This window comes from Lissotriton vulgaris, chromosome 12, assembly GCF_964263255.1.
Source record: "Lissotriton vulgaris chromosome 12, aLisVul1.2, whole genome shotgun sequence".
In the NCBI taxonomy this organism is placed as follows: domain Eukaryota; kingdom Metazoa; phylum Chordata; class Amphibia; order Caudata; family Salamandridae; genus Lissotriton; species Lissotriton vulgaris.
Genome location: NC_141700.1, coordinates 622,192,617 through 622,211,109, shown reverse-complemented (window position 1 = coordinate 622,211,109; position 18,493 = coordinate 622,192,617). Strand labels below are relative to the sequence as shown.

Below are 18,493 nucleotides of genomic sequence, written 5' to 3'. Positions count from 1 at the left end.
TGTTATATACACTTCCAGCTCTTCTACTGATGATATTTTAAGCTCCTCAAATGTTTGCTGTCTGTACACCAGGGAATCTGGTTATCGACAGTCCAGGATGGTCTTGTAAGATTGCTTCAACATGTATGCTGGGGGTGAGCCTTGATTTACCTTCCATTCCTTTAGTATAGTGTTCAAGCTAAGTTGCCTTTTAGTTGAGCATGGGATGTGAATCCGTTTTTAGGTCATGTCTTAGAAGGCGCATGCGCTGTTGCTTGCAAGACATTTTGCTAGCTTAAAGCCTTGTCAACTTTTTTCTTTTAGTTGTAGCACTCCATAAGAATTATTCCCTTCTTTCTATCCCTCCCGCTCTGTTATTGCTAGCCCCATCCCACTCTCCTGTACCACTCCCAAGTTATTGCTTGCCCCCTCTCCCGTACTCCTTTCCACTCCATTTATTGCTTGCCCTCTCTCACCCTCCTGTCCCACTCTGTTATTGGTTGCCTCTCCCACCCTCCTTTTCTTCTCCATGTTGGGGCTTGTCCCCTGCCACCCTTCCAATCCTCTCTGCGATGATTGCATCATAATTCATTTTTTCTTTATTTTCAGCCATGCTGTACTGCAACCACACTGCTGTTCAACGTGGCTAAAAAAACATTGACAAACTCAATAGCTCTTTTATATGTGAAACCTATTGACTTTGCCACTGCTCGTTTTCTGATTGTTTTTACTGTATACTCAGTGAGAGAAGAAGCCTCTTCAAAGAACATCAGTGCCTGGTCAGGCTGCAATTCTTAAGTAAGTCATCTAGAGGTCCAATAAATGTACATTCTCACAAGTCAAGCAAATCCAGAATTCCAGGCAATATCTTCTTCTACTGTGATTCCTAAATTACAAATAAATGCTAGTGAGCTTGTTTTTTTGGCCGCTCTATGGTGGTGAATTGATTACCCTTTCTCCCCAGACAATTTATTGCGATATCTATTTCAACGCTCCGGGGAATAAAAAAAAGTGGGCTACCTTTCCTTTCAGCAGCATTACTCTTCTACTGAAGTAGTCCGGAGTCTCAAACTGTTCCAGCTGTACTACTATACTTATAAATATAAGCTAGGCTCTGCGGTGTACAGCACCCAATCGCTTTTACAATGGAAATGAGGAAACGCATAGAACCAGTCAGTCAGCAATATTCATGCCAGCCAACCTGCTCCATACTAACTCTAACATTTCAAATGCTAGTCAGTCTCTTCTCCTAATCATGCCAAACACTGTTGGGCAATACGAATCTCCAGTCAAACTGCAGTCGCGTGCCCCATGAAACCCCTCTGCTTTGTTACATTCTTTGAAAACAGCCTTACTTGAAATTTTTATTTTTTTTACCATTTTAAAGTTTACTTTTCATAATATATTCATCTACTGTCAGACTGGAGATGAGATCAGAATTCGCATCAGTGTTTACCTAGCATACATTGAACTTTGATCAAGAGTGAAATGTTCAACTGCAAACGTCTAGCCTTGCTTAAAGGGACAGCAATGAAATACAGATAACTAGTTGATGATTTTGATGTGGACAGCATTAACCTGGAACTTTAGAACTAGGAGCCATATGCACAAAAATAGGAATTGCGATTTTTACGGAATCGCAATTAGGAAACCGTAATTCCTAATGTAAATAAACTTACAAACTTCAGAAAGAGATTCCTAATGGTGTCACAAATGGACCTGCCTCATAAATATTAATGAGTTAGCTTGCAATTTGGGACCCATTAGGAACTGCAGCCATCACAGGGACATTGGCCTCCTGGGGTCAGTAGACTGCCAAGTCTGTGATTGATTTTTCAAATAAAACAATCTTAATTTTTATTAAATATATATATTTTTTTAATGCATCCTTTTTTTTTTTTAAAGGAAAACAGTAAGCGTTTCAAAAAATGAAATGAAACGTTTAAGTTTAAACATTTTTTAAGAGTAGGTAGTGGTTCCTTGGACCACTGCCTGCTATTACAAAATATTTTTTTCAATATTCACAAAGGGGAAGGGGTCCAGTGGGAACTCCTTCCTATTTGCGAATGGTTACCACTACCCTAGAGGTGTCAGTAAAAAAAGAATATTTTGCTTTCGTAATTCTGTTACGAAACATTCCTACATAGCACTTCAATTCGGTATTTGGAAGGGACGCCCTAAATACGCCCCATCCAAATACCGAATTGCTAAACTCAAATTGCAATTCGGTAACATGTAACCAAATCGCAATTTGTACTTGGTATATATGAAAAATCTTTTTTGCGGTAGAAAATGGCCCGATTTTGTGAACCGGGCTGTTTGCAACCTCCAAAAAAATGTTTTCTACAATATGGCTCCATGCTCTCTATCCCTACACGTCTGCTTAAGTGGTGTATATTTGAAAAATCAGGTGGGATTTTGGTCTGGTTAATGTGTTTTGATTTGCCGGATTATTTTCACCTTCCTTCACACTAAGCGGAAGTTAATCTCCCCCACCTGCAAATATAACTGGGCATTTTATTTATTTTGTTTCTTTTGATTTATATAATATTTTTATAATCCTAGAATGATCAAAAACAAATTGTCATGTGCCATCCCACTTTTGCCATCTATCTCGGAATGATCCATTGAGACCCTTTTTGCCCATTTCGGAGCATTTCAGTAGAGATAATTAGCTCAGTAATGGAGTAGGACATCAGTAATCAAACTCAATTCTTAATGGGTCGTTAATGATCAATTCCATTCTTCCACAAATTATTATTATTGGTTGTTTTGTCATTCTTTGGCTAATTATAGAATATCTGTTTTCCAGCACCCAGGTGGCGAAGAGGTGCTATTTGAGCAGGCTGGTGGAGATGCCACAGAAAGCTTTGAAGATGTTGGTCATTCCATAGATGCAAGAGAAATGCTGAAGCAGTATTTTATAGGAGAGGTCCATCCGGTAAGTGCACCTGTGGACTTAAACACATTTTCCAATCTTACAACTGGTATTAAATCTGTATGAAACGTCAGCTGTTGTCTGTTTTGTGTACTTTTTCTTACGATGTGCTGCTCAGACTTTAGAGTTGGCAGATTATAGTCGTCTGTGCTCAGAGCTGGTTTGCCTAGCTTTCGTTGGGCATGATATGCTTGGTTTTAGTGGGATTGTTGGCCTATGTCTTAGCTTGATTTGGTTGTGATGGACAGTGTCTGGATAAACTTATTTTGGACCTAAGATGGGAATCAATTTGTGTACAGTTTGCTCATCCAGAATCCCGGGTGCTGTTGCTCTGGATGTGGGGAGACCTGGTTGTGCTTGCTTGGGACATGTTGCTGAGCATGCGTGGTTTGGGGAAATGGGGGGCTTTCCTTTCTTGCTTTAGTTAAGCGCAAGGGGATCTTGGTTTGGGTTGGGTTTTAGTATGGGTCTGGTATTCGCATGGGTGCCCGCCTTACCTTTGGGCAGGTCTGTGCACACTTCTATGGAGTACAGGACTGGTTATCACTTGCATTTATCTCAAATGTTCGCTTCTCTGTGTTGTAATTTGAAGATTTTCTTAGAAAACATGCGTGCAAATAAATGTTCTTTTATTTTCACAGAATGACCGTACGGGGAAAGGATCAAAGGTAAGGATACCATTTGCCATTGCATATATTTTGAACTGTAATATTGTCCTGCAAAGACTGAGGCAGTTGGCTGCAGCAGTTCTGTCTTGATGCTAAATATGGGAGTCACTACTTAATAGGCTAATGTATGTATTTGAGGTTTTGGTATAGTCCAAAGATAGCAGAAACGCAGCATAATAAGACTGGCACATTTAAAATTCAAGGTATCCAAAAAGCTCTCACAACGAGTGGCTTCGCTGTACATTCATTTAATTTTTTTTCACTTCAAAAGACTTTATCCGGCATAAAAAAATACCATAAAAGTGCAGATAAAATACATCACAATATAAAAACTATACAGGTAGACAGAAAAGATACATGTACAATTCAAGGTATCCAAAAAGCTCTCACAATGAGTGGATTCGCTATACATTCAAACTCAGTGATTTGTAGTTCATGGAAGTGGACAAGCCCCTCCTGGAAGAGAGCGCTGAAATGGGAATGGATAATCCCTGTCACCTTACATTGATACCTTAAGCCTAATCTTCTGCAGGGTAAGAAAAGCACTATGGGGTTTGCTGATGTCATTGTGTGCGTCTGTTTTACAGTGAGCTGGTAGTTCTTTGAGCAGGATTATAAATTCATCCCTCCGCAAGGACTGCTTTCCCGGCCACATATCCTTTGCGAGTCTGAAATGCAGATGAAATGCTTTTTCTGTTGTTGTGTTGTCGGATTTACCTTTCGCAAACAGCACGTTTTTATGTTTTTTGGTATGGCACTTCGCTCTTCCAGTGTCCGGCTTCTTCTTGCAGGGTTTTGCTTTGTGCTTGCTGCTTCTTGTAAATAGGTGCTGTTGTCTCGCAAACACATTAACAGCAGTGCGGGTCGAAGCTTGGCTTTGTCAGTGACGTCCAGTAATATGTTATAAGGTCTCTTCACCAGGTCCTTGAGCAATCACTAGTTACTGGGCACTATGCACGTGACTAACTGGTGTTTACCATTTGTGTCTCAGCATCTTGGGTACTCTTGCACCACTCAAAAGTATTGCTGTTTGGGTATTTCTTCTCTTGAGGTCGCAAGGTTGGGCAGTTGATCAAGGGGGTGGTTATCAGAAACTTATATAAAATCTAGATAAACAGATCAGTAAACTGCACTCAACAAAAAAAAAACAGTATTCCGTACCGTTTTGTAGGGCTGGGGTTTATTCCTAAATAACTGCTGCCTTTATGTAAACATAGTGCTCTTGCTCACTGTTAACTGTAGAGAAATTTTAATTGTAACTTTCAGTCAGCAGTGCTCCAGCAGGCTCCTACTGAACTCAGATTTACTAAAGTAATCTCCAACACAGCATTTCACACACATACCAGAGAAAGTATCCTAAGTTCACGTACATCCCTTGTAACAAAAAGATCATTTATCTGAGCAGCTCAGCTACAGCGCTATCTCTGCCAGTTCCAGACAACTTGTACCACGGCAGCCAAGGTCAGTTGAGCTTTGCTTCTTTGCTTCATGTTTGGAAACACCCCAACTTCCACCCAAAGGAATCGCAGAAACCTCTTGGTTTATGTTCACTAAAGGATTTTTGGCAAATCATGTTTGTCCAAAAGGTATTGTGAGATTAGCCTATTCCAGTGCCTAGAAACCTCAAAGTAGCTGTATCTCAAACTGCCTGTACTCCAAGCTGTTGAAAGTGAACAGAAGTGGTCCGTGTAGGCAAGAGCAATGGGGGGGCGGCGGGGGGGCTTAACTCGACAGACAACTATGAGGAAGAATGTAATACATTTTCCCTTGTCCTCATCTGTAGAGTCCCCCCGCCCCACTGCTCTTACCTGCGTGGGCCGCTCCTGGCAGTGAAGAGGTTTTATCATCATAGTAATCTGGGGGCAGATGGCCAAGGGTTCTGAGGATCCACGGAAGAGTAATATATTATTCTACACGGAGGAGACTAGGTGAAGAATCGGGGGAGAATCCTGCTTTCCGCAGTCCATGTTGGCACACTTCCAAGACAGGTCCTAGACTGTCAAAGACGCATATACAAGCAGCGAGTGCAGAGTCCCTATGGGTCACACTGGATAGATGATCCTCTGCTTTTGGACAGCCATTTTCCCCTCCCTTGTCAGGTCAGCCCAGCTCCGCTGTCACTTGGACCGCAAGTCTAGTCATGAAGTCAAGTCGCTTTTTCTCTTGCAGGGCAGTTCGCTTCCTCTTTTTCCTCACAAAGTAGAAAAATTCAGGGGGTACCTGTGGTCTAGGCCTACAACTGATCAATGCCTTTCTCAATGTGAGTGCTGATGAGTTTTGTAGATCTCAGAGGATTTGAGCAGCTGGCTCCGGGCTGCAGACGTGGGCTTCGAATGGAAAACTAGTGCCCTATCTAGGAAGCTGCCTCTTTAAAAATACAGGTGGCTCCTCAATTTTTAGGTGTAGTTGCTGTGTCTTTCTAAAAAAGATATCAGCCACACTGTTACCTGAAAGAATCGCGCGCCCACACACCACATGCCACTCGTGGGAGAAAACTGTGGTGTCAGAGACTGATCAAACATCTCCGCTAGGGCCAGGAGACGTGTGGGGGGAGGAATCGCCCTCATATAAGGAAAATAGTACTCTTTGGCTATACTGCAAAATGGAGCAGTCAGAGAAAACATGAGAAAGCTTTCCAGTGTGTTCAAGGTTCAAGCCCACAAGACATTGGGTCAGACTGATTGCACAAAACATAAACCGAATTTGCACACTTCACAATGCCATGAAGGGCTTTTGACACAGGACGACTATGGGGTTTGATGCAAACCTAAACTTTATAGCAGGATACTCTTCTGTGAAGAACACAGTTCCTGTCTGAGATTCATATGTTTACTCTGATGTTCAGTTTGATCCACAGAGTAAGTCCAAGTCCATAGTAGTTGAAATGTGGCGCCTCTGGGGACAAAACGGGCCTGGTAACCCTTCCTCAAGTGAAGCCGGAGTACATTGACCTACAGAAGATCCATTCCTATGGTAGAATAGGGATATTGGTGGGATGAGGGCATCCTACCTTTTCGAAATGACATCTTACCACAGTAGGGCCAGTGGGTGGCGAGGATGTTCTGCGATGCTGGACCGTGGACTTATTTATTAAAGAAATTAGGCCATTTTGGATAGTTGCAGGAATATATCGCAATGGCAACCGCAAATCTCATGTTGCATACATCTACAATGCCACAGAGTAACCCCTGGAAAGCACAGGACACACCTTCATAAAAGGCATTGGCATGTGTGCAATCATTCGCACATGTCCAAAGTTTCAGTCCAACAAACCTCAGTGAGAGCAATGCTGACTTCCTCGCTGGACGTTTCCCTGTTTACCTTTTCTTTTATCTGTCTATATTTAGCTTCACCTTTGTATCGCTCGGCCGGTTCCTGCCCCCACAAACTTCAGCTAGAGCATTGCTGGCTTCCATTATTGGCATTTCTCCCTTACCTTTGTTTAATTTGTCTGTATTTATCTTCACACACATGAGTCTATCGCTACTGCCCCATCAAACCTCAGAGCTTTGCTGGCATCCGTGCTGGACATTTCTCTGCTTTCCTTTGTCTAGATCATCTTCACCTTTGTATCGCTCGGCCAGTTTCTGCCCCAACAAACTTCAGTTAGAGCATTGCTGGCTTCCATTATTGGCATTTCTCTCCTTAGCTTTGTTGTATATGTTTATATTCATCTCCACCTTTGAATCACTGTGTGCCAGTTCCTGTCACTGAACTTTCCCCTACCCCACCGCCTGCCTCAGATGCCTGTCAGACCAGCAGTGAGGTTTACCTAGAAGTCGGAGGGGATTCTGGGAGCCAGTAAATGCCTGTGAGAGAGGCAGAGCATTGGAATGTGGAAAGGGCTTGACCTGCGGGCTAGTGCAGCAGTGAAAGGCCCTGTGCATTGGTGTGCTTGCATTTCTTACTAAACTGATTAACTTCTGGCTGCTTTATTCCATCCACAACAGGCTCTGGTTTTATGGCACATGTGTACATTCTTCTTGCTTGTATATGTGTTTGCCAATCATGGCGGCCAGCTGGGTTTCCACCGAGAGGAGGAAAAGAGGCTGCAGATGAAATGGGGAAAGGCAGGCAGGGAAGAGCACAAAGGTGTATTTAATACATAGCTGTTCAAGGTGTGTGTGTGTGTGTGTGCACGCCGCTCGGTTTCTAGTTGTATCTATTTCATTTGTGTTTTGTCTTTCTGGGTGTCTGTCTCTTTTGGTCTTTGTCCCCTGCGGTCTCTCCCCGTCAATAGATCTATTTGTCGACGATGTGTTTTCTCTCTCTATTTCTTGGATTTGTCTTTGTCTCTTTTGATCTGTTTCTCCCTCTATTTCTAGATCTCCCTTTGTCCTCAACGTTTCTCTTTTTCTCTATATGAATATTTGTCTCTGTCTCTTCAGGCCTGTGCCCCCAACCTAGTCTCTCCCCGCCTCTAGATTGCTCTATGCCCCTACATGTGTTTGTCCCTCTAGTTCGCGGTCTCTTCTCTTGCTCTCTCTCTCTCCCCATCTATCTCTCTCCTGTTTCTCACTCTCCTCGTGTTTTCCTCTCCGTCTCTTCCTCTCCCTGTCTGTCTCCGCTGCATGGAAGGTGGACGACCTTCGCGGACGTCCAGAGCCGTGCTCACGAGTTTCAGGGCTGAACCTAATGGCCAGGCAGGCGGCACTAGCTGTCCCGAGAAGCCCGGCGATTTCCTGGCATTACCTTGAGTGGAGTGAGAGCTGTCAGCCGAGTGACGGATGTGGGGCCCCTCTCACTACTTTGTGATCAGTGTTTCTTGTTCTTGGCTCTCTGGGAATGACCTTGAACCAGGCTCAAGGTCTCCGGCAAGGCTTTCCTCGCTCACACATGAAAAGGACAAATGCCGTGCTGTGCAGGGCTGCATTTCAGTAATTGATTTTGCAAGTGTAAAGTTGAAATCCAGCCCACGGATGGTTACGCTTGACCCTCAGGCGCCGTGGAAAGCCATTCCTGTAGTTAGTAATGATTCCTGTAAGTACCTGTTCTGCTGTTCGCCGTACAGCTGATTATTCGGTTTTTCGTGGTGTATATTTCTGGACCTGGATTATTCCTGTACTTCTTGTAATTACTCATTGCATTACTACTGTATTTCGTTCAATAAACTATTGCGTTCTTAGTGATTTTCCCCTGAATACATGTAGGTGGAAGTATATAAAGCAGCTTTGTGGCAGCATGCAAAATCACCTCAAAAATGTTCCAGAAAGGCTGTTTTATAAAGACTGGACAAACTAAGCTTGTTCAGAGTTTCTCCTTTCTGAGGACTCCCATTGAATTACATTTCTGGCCCAATTGTATCAGAATACCTTGTAATTAACCCCCGACTGGCTAATACTACCAGTATTCCACAGACAAATGGAAAGTTGCCATTGCTTGAGCCGGAATGTGACTGGCCTCTGCTTCTTCAGTTGATGAGGAGGTGGAAGACTTTGGTAAGCTACAGTCCAATCAACACACAATATGTTCTATCTTAGAGGCATGAGCTGCATTTTTAACGCTTGGCCCTACATTCGACAGCCTCGAAATCACTTCCTTGGTGTGATTAATTATATTAAGAAGGTTCTAGACCGCATTGGCCAACAAACCGATCTAAAAAAAAAAGCACAAAGAAGTCGGTCTTCCTCTGTTCCAGCTGGGTCTGATACATACAGCCTGATGCAAAATGGCTTGTGGTGATCCCCAGGCTCATTTCAGTCCTCCTTATGGGACCAAACCGCATGCGGATCAGTGGCATTGGCCCCTTTAAGAGAGTTAGTCCAGTGGCCAAGAGTTGGAAGAGCAGGTTAATTCCTTTGCCTCTATTTTGCCCATGGTAGTGCCCCAGATAGTGTGGACTAAAGGTCTTCCCTGAAGATAGTTCTTGAGGTAGAATCCTAACTAGATACAGATGTGGGTTACATTCATGTGCACGTGTTTTATTTTGGACTACCCTTTGAAGAAGCTAGAAAATAATTAGTAGACCTTCAACTGGACTTGGTGGGTGATGCACTGCAGGTCTGCCAACTCACATGGTGCCACCATGTGACACACGGTCTCATGCCTCTTCACATGGCCACATGGTGAAGAGGTACAATCATACAGGGAGCTGGCAACCCTGGCCCAGAAGTGGTTTCAAGCTCTAGTGTGAATGGTCTAAACAGCTGGACCCCAGTTAAAACCTCCTTGGGATATGTAAGATAGTGCTCAATCAGTTCATTATGGGGGGAGGGGTAAGGGTGTTTTGGTTGTTTAGGAAGAGCGATGAGTATAAAGCCTACTCAGCATTGCCCTGCCCCTTCTTCCTGTAAACACACACTGTGACAAATAAACTTAGGATAGCAGGTCTGCCCTGGGGTTATTGATGAACCCTCTTTGTCGTTGGGTTCTTATGCCCTATCCTACCTACTTCATTTCCTTTTCATGTGATATGGGACCTTTCTGAGGTAGACTTAGTGAGCAGTTTGGCTTCCACTCTAAATACGTGGAAACTGAAACACCTGGCTATCTCCCTTCAGTTTCTGTAATGGGGGACCCCAGCAGTGGATGTTTTTGCATTCAAGCAGTACTTAAATGTGCTCTCTTAGCTTTCTGAAGGGCAGGCACTTTCTTGTGGCAAGCATTGCTTCTTGACTTACTCTGTGTTCGCCCTGTATACATTTTCCTGCCTCACTCTAGTTCCCAAGTTAATATTCTTATTGGGAGACCGACTGAATGCTCAATGATAATGGGGTACCTTCGTAGCTAAACACTTAAACTTCAGAACCGATTCAGGTGGCAGTGGAAACTGCTCTTTGCCTCCCTGTGGATCACTTGTAATAGCAGGAGAACCATGTGCTTCACTGATGCCCTCCATTACTCAAGTTAGCATCCTAGCACTGGAGAGTCTAACCCTTGACCTTCTGGAACAGTCTCCCGATATCCAGTCATATGCTGCCAAGAGAACCTCTATTACAACCCAACCCAAGAGCAATAGGGTCATGTTTTTCCACTGGATTCTACACAATAACCCCTCTCCTGTGCCGTAGATGTATTTTGTATCTTTTTTACCTCCTTTGGTTAAGAATTTAAGTGAGGCCTATCTTGGATTCTCTGTGCTGCCCATAGGCAGTAGACTATTTCCGCAGCCATTGCTCCTGGTAAGTAGTTTGAATGTTCATGTCAAAATGTAAACACTCCTATAAAAGGCAACATTTTCTAAACTCTTTAATCTGGCTAATATTTATTTATTGGGGTTTTAAAAAAGCAATCCATACAAGTGAAACAGTACTTTTACTGGCTTCTTCTATCCCGCCTTTTCCTCACTTTTTGAATATCTACAGCTGCCAGACTAAATCAGAAAACTTCACAACAATGTCCTTCATTATTGCCATATGCGACTCAACCTGCAGCTCCATACTGTCTCTGGGAATGTCGACACAAGCTCTATACAAGGAACCTCTGCACGATGGAGTCAGATTTTTTTTCCACTTTTTCAACATTATCCCAGGGGTTTACTCCTCCCTCTTGTAGTTTACTTTCCGAATTTCATCATATGCAAGTACTCTCTAGGAATGTCTCCACTCAATTTTTAGGGGTTTAAGCATTGAGTCCTCCTGGAAGCGTATGTCGCACTCCGATTACGGTGACATCTGTATGTGGTGCCCAGGCATTCAGCGATACTCTGTATACTGCGATAAATCTACCTTGATGCACACCAAAGCAGTTAGTAAACAGGAGGCCAAGATGTTCAGGATCCAGGCCTGCTATTGCACACCGTCCCATTCTCCACCTACTCCATGTAAGTCTTCAAATTGGAAGCATTCCTATGCGGATTCCTTACTCAAGATGAGAATCTTTAGAAGAAGCACAAGTAATAGAGGTCGACTTCAGCTTCTCCTACCGGTTCCATTCTCTGGATAAATCTGTCTGGGACGCTGTCCCTCGATAGCCGAGGTTTTACTGTTCTCCCGGCTAGTTCCTATCCTGGAGAAATTGCATCTGGAATTTCCAGCACTCTTCACTGATTGCTCACAGATCAAAATATTTAGGCGATCCATGCCTGGTCTTTTCTGATTGCTGGCTCACCTTCCCACTCCCCCCTTTACCCCATGCTAGAAGCTTTCAATCTTTTCACAAGATGGCTTCAAATCGTCAGACTTCACCAGCTCTGGAGCCAGTTGACTCAGTGGCAAGCTGTGTAGGTCATATGGTGCTGCTTTTCTTGGATAAACTCATTCTATGGCGCATTTTTTCAGTCTCTGTGATTAAATTGATCTCAGCTGTTGGCTTTAATGCGTCAGTGTGCGTCTCCAACTCAACAAATTACCTCATCTGCCAAGCGGAACGCCCAGGCCTCCCCAGGTTCCAGAATTTTGCTTACTAGAAGATTTTTTGGAGTTGCATTCAGAATCACCTGGGTATGATTGTATTGATGTTTGGGGGAAATATGCTTGCACAGAGAATGATAATTCGAAGGATAACTTGTTTCCTTCTTTGTCAACTGATTCTGATGTGTTCTTGGATCTGAAGAATGGTGTCTGCCTTAAAACGTCACCGGAGAAACTGCCGATCTGGCAATGCCCATTGTTGGGGAGAAGTCAGAGGTGTTAGAATTGTTTTTGCCTGCTTCAGCTGTCAAGTTGACTGTATTAGCTGACATTCTGCAGCCTCAAGTGTTTGCTTCACAACTATGCTGCAGCCCCAAGTGTTTGCTTCAGAACTATGCTGCAGCCCCATGTGTTTGCTTCAGAACTACGCTTGCCCGGTCACAAGGATTTGCTGTATTCTGTTATGGCAGCATGGAATAAGTCGTTTTCAATTCTAACAGTCGTCAGGCAATTAGCAGGATGCGACGACCTGTCCCTGAAATACACTTGATGCACCCTTCACGGCAGGGCCATAATGTTGGACAACCTGAAGGAAAGAGGTTCAGGATTTTATTCCCTTTACTTTCTGGTCTCCATTAAGGACTATGGTCTGAGACCAATCCTTGCTCTTAATCTTCTTGCAGATTTGTTACCACCCTCCATCCTGCCCTGATGAATTAGTGCAGTAAAAAAATAAGATACCAAGATATACAGTCATGTCATGTTATGTATTGTATGTGTTGTTGATTTTGGTCTCTTTCTCCGTGCATGCTTAGATGGGGTGTGGAAAAAATATAGAAACTGAAACTAGAGTGCCAGTTGGTGCCTATAAACTCTGATATCGCCACATCAGATGACTGGTATTGGAGTTGAAGCCACATGGCACTGCTGGAAAACTGTTGCTAAGAAATAGTACACAAAAATTGATATATTCACACACACACACACACACACACACACACTAGGGTTTTCACCTATCCCTCTTCTTCCATTGGTCTGTTCAAATGCCATTCACATTTTGCTTCCATCCAACACAGCATACACCAGTCTCAACACCTAAAGGTGATTTATGATTTTGGAGGGGCCCTCCGGACATCTAGATTCAGCCTTCAATCTGAAGGGAAACTAACATCTAGGGTTAATCAGCTACTTCTTAGGGGACAGTGCCACCTTATATGACTCTTGAGGGAAATATTCCTGATGGCCTCCTTGCTAGGTGACTGTAATGCTGCATGTTATAGGGCCATGATGGTGAGTGGTGCCTCATCATTAGTTCCATGATGCAAAAGAGAGGCTACCACTAGGTGACCATCCCTCCAGAGAAACACCAGAAGGGCCCTGGATCAAATGTACTTGCTGGAGCAACAATTTTGATGAGTAAGAGAAAGTAAGTGAGTAAAGTATTTCTAGAGTGCTCCAATATCAAGGCGTCTTAGAGCTAAAACAATGCTGCTGCTGATCTAGAAAAGAAGAGACTTACTTGGACATGGGAGCAAAGAGCCAGGCCTTGAGAGATTATCTAAACGGAGCCCATTCGGTTGAGACCCGAGGGCGGAAGGCAAGTAATCCCATAGTTTGCCCACCAAGTAGGAGAGGCTTCTCCCACCCCACTTGACCTTCCTAACCCTAGGGATTACCATCAGCTGAGCATTGGAAGATCTTAGATCGACAAACCAGACAAACATTTTCTGGTACGAGAGAGACAGAGAAAAAGAAAGTGTGTATGTGTTAGTCTCCCCCTACAACTACTTGGGTACAGGGTATAAAACGTTCATGCAGTTCTAAACATGCTCCACAACCAGCAGCTCTTCAGCAGCTCTTCGGCAGTTAGCCATGGTGTAGCCTTCTATTTTCATCGCCCGACATCGCCCAGACGTGCCTAGCGTCCGTATTCCGCTGGCTTGCGCAGGCCCATTTAAAGTGCAACGAGGACAAGTCGGAGGTCCTCTTGTACGGCCAGTTCCCACCGGCCTTCAGACAATCCCTATGGCCTCCTGATTTTCCTTGCCCTAATTCTGAGGGAGGCCCAGAAAAAAACCTAGGGGTGTGGTTCAGTGAGGATCTTCGGTTTGTTGATCATGTCAAGAAACTTACTGGTGTTTATTTTGGCACCCTCTTGGCCCTGAGAAGGTTCTTTCCTTTGCTCCCCAGAGAGGCCAAAGAGATGGTAGTGCGTGCTCTGATTCTTTCCCGCCTCGATTATGCCAATGCCTTGTTCATTGGCATTCCGGGGTATTTGCTGAAAAAAAACTGCAAATCATACAAAATGCCGCAGCTAGACTCCTGTTTAACATCTCTAGGAGGTCTAGTGTGCGGCAGCATTTGCGGGATTTGCACTGGCTGCCGGTGGCACAGCAGGTACAATTCAAAGCCCTTATCCTTTCGCACAGGGCCCTTCATGGCCAGGGTCCTGTGTATCTTAGGAGGCGCTTTACCCTATATGTGCCCAATCGATCTCTGCGGTCTGCTTCTCTACGGCGGATGGTTATTCCACGTTTCCGCAGATCACGCTTGGGGGGGGGGGCAGTCTCTCTCTGTTAAAACTGCAGTGGCCTGGAATGCGCTCCCCTCGGATCTTCAGCTCATGCAAGACTTTCGTCATTTTAAAAAACGTTTAAAGACTTATCTGTTCAGTCAGTCTGGCTAATGGTTCCTGCTCGCTTCACCCCAGCTCACTTTTCACCAGGACACTCCAGAGTATTTGTGCGCTCTACAAGCTCTTTATAACATAACATAACATATTCTCTTCAATAATGAGTGGAAATAATGGTGCCCTTCCTTCCGGAAAGAATCATAACGAACAATGAAACAGCCATGTTCAGATTCGTATGCTAAAGTGTGCTTTGTGGCTACAAAGTACTGTGGGGTTCTTGGTCTTCTCTGTGGACACAGTCTGCAGGACAGGCAGAGTATTTAAGATACAAGCCTTATCTCAGAGGGACTCAAAAGTTAAGTTCACAACCTAAGAATTTGCGGACATAAACATTTTAACTCTTCAGGCATCTTTATTTTTAATCTCCAGTGTTTTGATGGCTTTAAGACTCTTTGTAGCTGGTTTAAGGAATCCTAATCCTCTTCCCAGTTCCCAGATGATCAAACCCATGTTGGATGAGGACTTTCAGTTGAAGATTTGTCTTCTTGGACTTAAAATAGTTTTTGACCTATCCAGAACAAGATGATTACGGAATACCACAGTTCCACCACTGACCTAATCTACAGGAGTAATATTCGTGGCACTTATTCGCATTCTTTGGCCCTGGAAAACACTAAGTGAGCTTTACATCACATCTCCCTTGACACTGTTTACCTGACAACAAAGTAGAACATAGAGCTACCAGCCGTCATAATGTCACACTACAGAATTTCTCAGTAGCCATTTATCACTTGCTAGCCCTCACCTTTTCTATAAACCCAAGACACAACTCAAGTGCAAACTGTACGAGTTTTGGTTGGTGAAAGGTCTCGCCAAATTCCATTAGTTCTTCAGGATTACTTCCAGATTTCCACCTTTTCTGTTAATCGATAAAACAATCCTGAAAATTAGTTTCAAGCGCATATATTTTGATGATTCTAATCGGCTCAGTCCAAGCATACAAGATTTTTTACTTTTCCACCGCCCAGGAATATTTACCAGTCTCCTCTTAGCAACAGAATGTGGTTTAGAGTACTTTCTTCCGTAACTGTGATGAGTTGACAACGGGGTTGGGGTTTACAGCAGATTGGATTGTGTCAACTAGATCTCGGCCCAAGAGTGCACGGTTGAAGATCAAACATTCGCTCTTATAATAAAACGCATGAGCTTCAGTTGCCCTTTAACACACAATTTGTAATGTAGTTTAAACGTGATTTGGTATACAGTTTCACACTTTGAACCTAATGAGAGCGTTTAGGATCCACCAAAATATTCCAGAAGAGTTGTACTTGTTTCAGTGCAACTTGAAATAAGTTTTATTGTCTTGTACATGTCACATCGTGAAATGGAACCACAGTTAGTGTTCTTAGGTATCATGCCATCGTCACGTAATAAAAATAAATCCTAATTAGAAAATGCTTTCATGATACCCTTTAGGTCGAGCATTTTCATCCATTGTTCTGTTCAGGTGTCGTTCACATGCACAACAGTATACAGCATAGCCAATGGGTCAGCCCACATTAGCCATTGGCTGTATCGCACTTAAAATTATGTCATTTTGCCTGACAACAGGTGCACAACCCAATTAAAACAAATTTGCATAAGCACCAGTGTTCATGGGCCCAGTGCTGCTATGGTTCGTTTTGTACAGTGCCATTATTAGGTTTAATCTTTTACTTTCTATTCATTGTATATACTTAAATAATAAACGTGCATGCTTGCCAATACCAGACATTGTTTTTCCCAATGCTTGTTTTACCATGTTAATAAATCTTTTCCAACCCCCCCTTGCCACGGTTAACCAAAATCTTTTCATTGATTATAATTATAAAGCTTTTGCCTTTTGAAGGGGACACTGTTATTCTCCACTTCTTCTCGCAAGAAAGTCAGTGAAAAGCAGATGTTCTCATGTTTTATAACCATATATGCCTCACATAGATGATGCAGAAGTGTATTCACTTCTTTCAGATTTTCACATCAGCCAGGCAATCGTTGTTCTGGTTTTTGTTTTAAGTACTGCATTGATTTAGTCTCTGAAATGGTTCACATGTTTAGTGACCAAAGAGCTGTGGGGTTTCTCCTTGCAAGCCCGGGAATTTAATCGCACTCTGGCTCCTCTCTGCCTGTGGTGATAATAGTATCCAGGACTAAGAGACCCCATACCAGGTCTTTGGATCATGGCTTGCATTTCTTTGCTGTTGTGATTCCCCAGTCTTTTTTTTGTGTCTTGTAGGTTTGCGCACATTTTCTTAGACTGTATCTTTGGGGTGCTGAATTTATTTACAAACCAAGGGAGGCCATGCGTGCAGATGTTTTTCAAATTATTTTAAGAAACTCTCCACTCCTTATCACTGTGGCAATATTTATTTGTAAAGAGGCACTCGATTTAGGAGCACCAAAGCTGCTGATAAATGTCTGATCCAGGTTTACTCTCAATGGAAATAGAAAAACTGGGCATATTTCCCTTTCAAAACATTGACTGTACCTTTTCATTGCAAAAACCAACGGCAAATTGTATTCCTTGCCAAGAGCTACTAAAAATATTTATTTTATTTTGCAGAATGTTCTCATCAGCACGTCATCCAATACTTCCAGGTACAGTGTTCCTTTGTTAGCGCAGCGCCTGAAGTTTGTACAAAGTAATGACTGAATGAACCTTTTGTAGGCTTGTAAGTTCTGGGCTTGTAAATGCTCTTATGAATGATGGTAGTCTCCTTACTCGAGGGCCGCTTTACCGACTTCTGAAGTACTCATTTGCATTTGACTTTGTAACTCGTTTACTTAATGTATACATTTGTAGCAGGTGCATTATCCTTAAGTCTGTTTTTCCATAAATGCATCTCTGCTCATTGGGATTCATAATCCTTTAACATTATCGTTTGTACTCTTTTTCTCACTTACTTCTGTTGATTAACCAAATGTTTTCATGGCCGGTTTAGAAGTGGACTATAAGGTGCCATGACACCATTTATGTAGTGAATGTTGAGTATGCTGCTGTTTGACATTAGAGTTCCTCCCAGAAGCAATTACTTAAAACCAAAGCTACCCATTGTTGCTAGCGGTATACGTTATTCCAAAGCTATCCATTGTTGCTGTGTGTATACGTTATTCCAAAGCTATCCACTGTTGCTGTGTATATACGTTATTTCATGACTTTTTTTTAAACTACAAAAGTTGAATTTATTTCCAAGCATACCTCCGTGTTAAAGCATATTTAAAAAATTCAATAAAATTGAGAAGTGTTTTACATAATAGGTGCCAACATGAACTACAAAACATCCCTGTATACTTGAATAGCCAGTATATTCCTTCAATTTTATTCAGCACAGTTTAGTGTGCTACTCTTGAAGGATTTATTATTGTCATGAGAGTGAGTAGTTCTAGGGACCTTAATAAATCCACCGGGTAGGGAATATTAAGCATCCGGCACTCCATAGGGTATGTGATTCCTGTACAGCTGCTTGAAGTGAGGGTAATGACCATTGGATGCAAATTAAGCAGTCCTGTTTTTATGGATTTGTTTTTTACTAACTCTACTGTTATGGGCTACACACCCAAGGGCTGTAAGGGCCTCGGTTCTGCCAGACTTACTGTGAGAGGATTTTTTTAAAAAAAGAACATGGGAACATCCTCCCTAATAGAATGTAAATGCCCACAGAGTACCCTGCCCTTTTCTGGGGTACAGTCTTGTAAATGTCTGAGGCTCTCATATAGGGTTCCGAAGAGGATGGTGAAATTTCAGCCACATAATAATCCTGTTTCATAACCGAGCCCTCTTTCAAATGTGGGTACATGTCGACAAAATGCTTCTTGTTTAGCACTTTAATTTATTGTGACCAGCTTACTATCCTTTGTAGCATGGTCTGGTGAGAAGTGCGCAGTGTTCCCAACACAAGGAGTCTGAACTGAACTCTCGTAATGGAAGGTGCTTCATTCGTTTTTATTC

The 18,493-nt window shown here is 43.0% G+C and overlaps 1 protein-coding gene across 1 annotated transcript in view; it reads left to right on the top strand.

Annotated features, from left to right (window-relative positions):
* Positions 1-18,493, top strand: part of CYB5B (cytochrome b5 type B) — a 149,465-nt gene that overhangs the window by 121,519 nt on the left and 9,453 nt on the right. Inside the window, exons 2-4 of the mRNA XM_086945761.1 lie at positions 2,792-2,920; positions 3,559-3,585; positions 17,108-17,142. Of these exons, the coding sequence (XP_086801887.1) occupies positions 2,792-2,920; positions 3,559-3,585; positions 17,108-17,142 (191 nt within the window). The remainder of the gene's footprint in view (positions 1-2,791; positions 2,921-3,558; positions 3,586-17,107; positions 17,143-18,493) is intronic.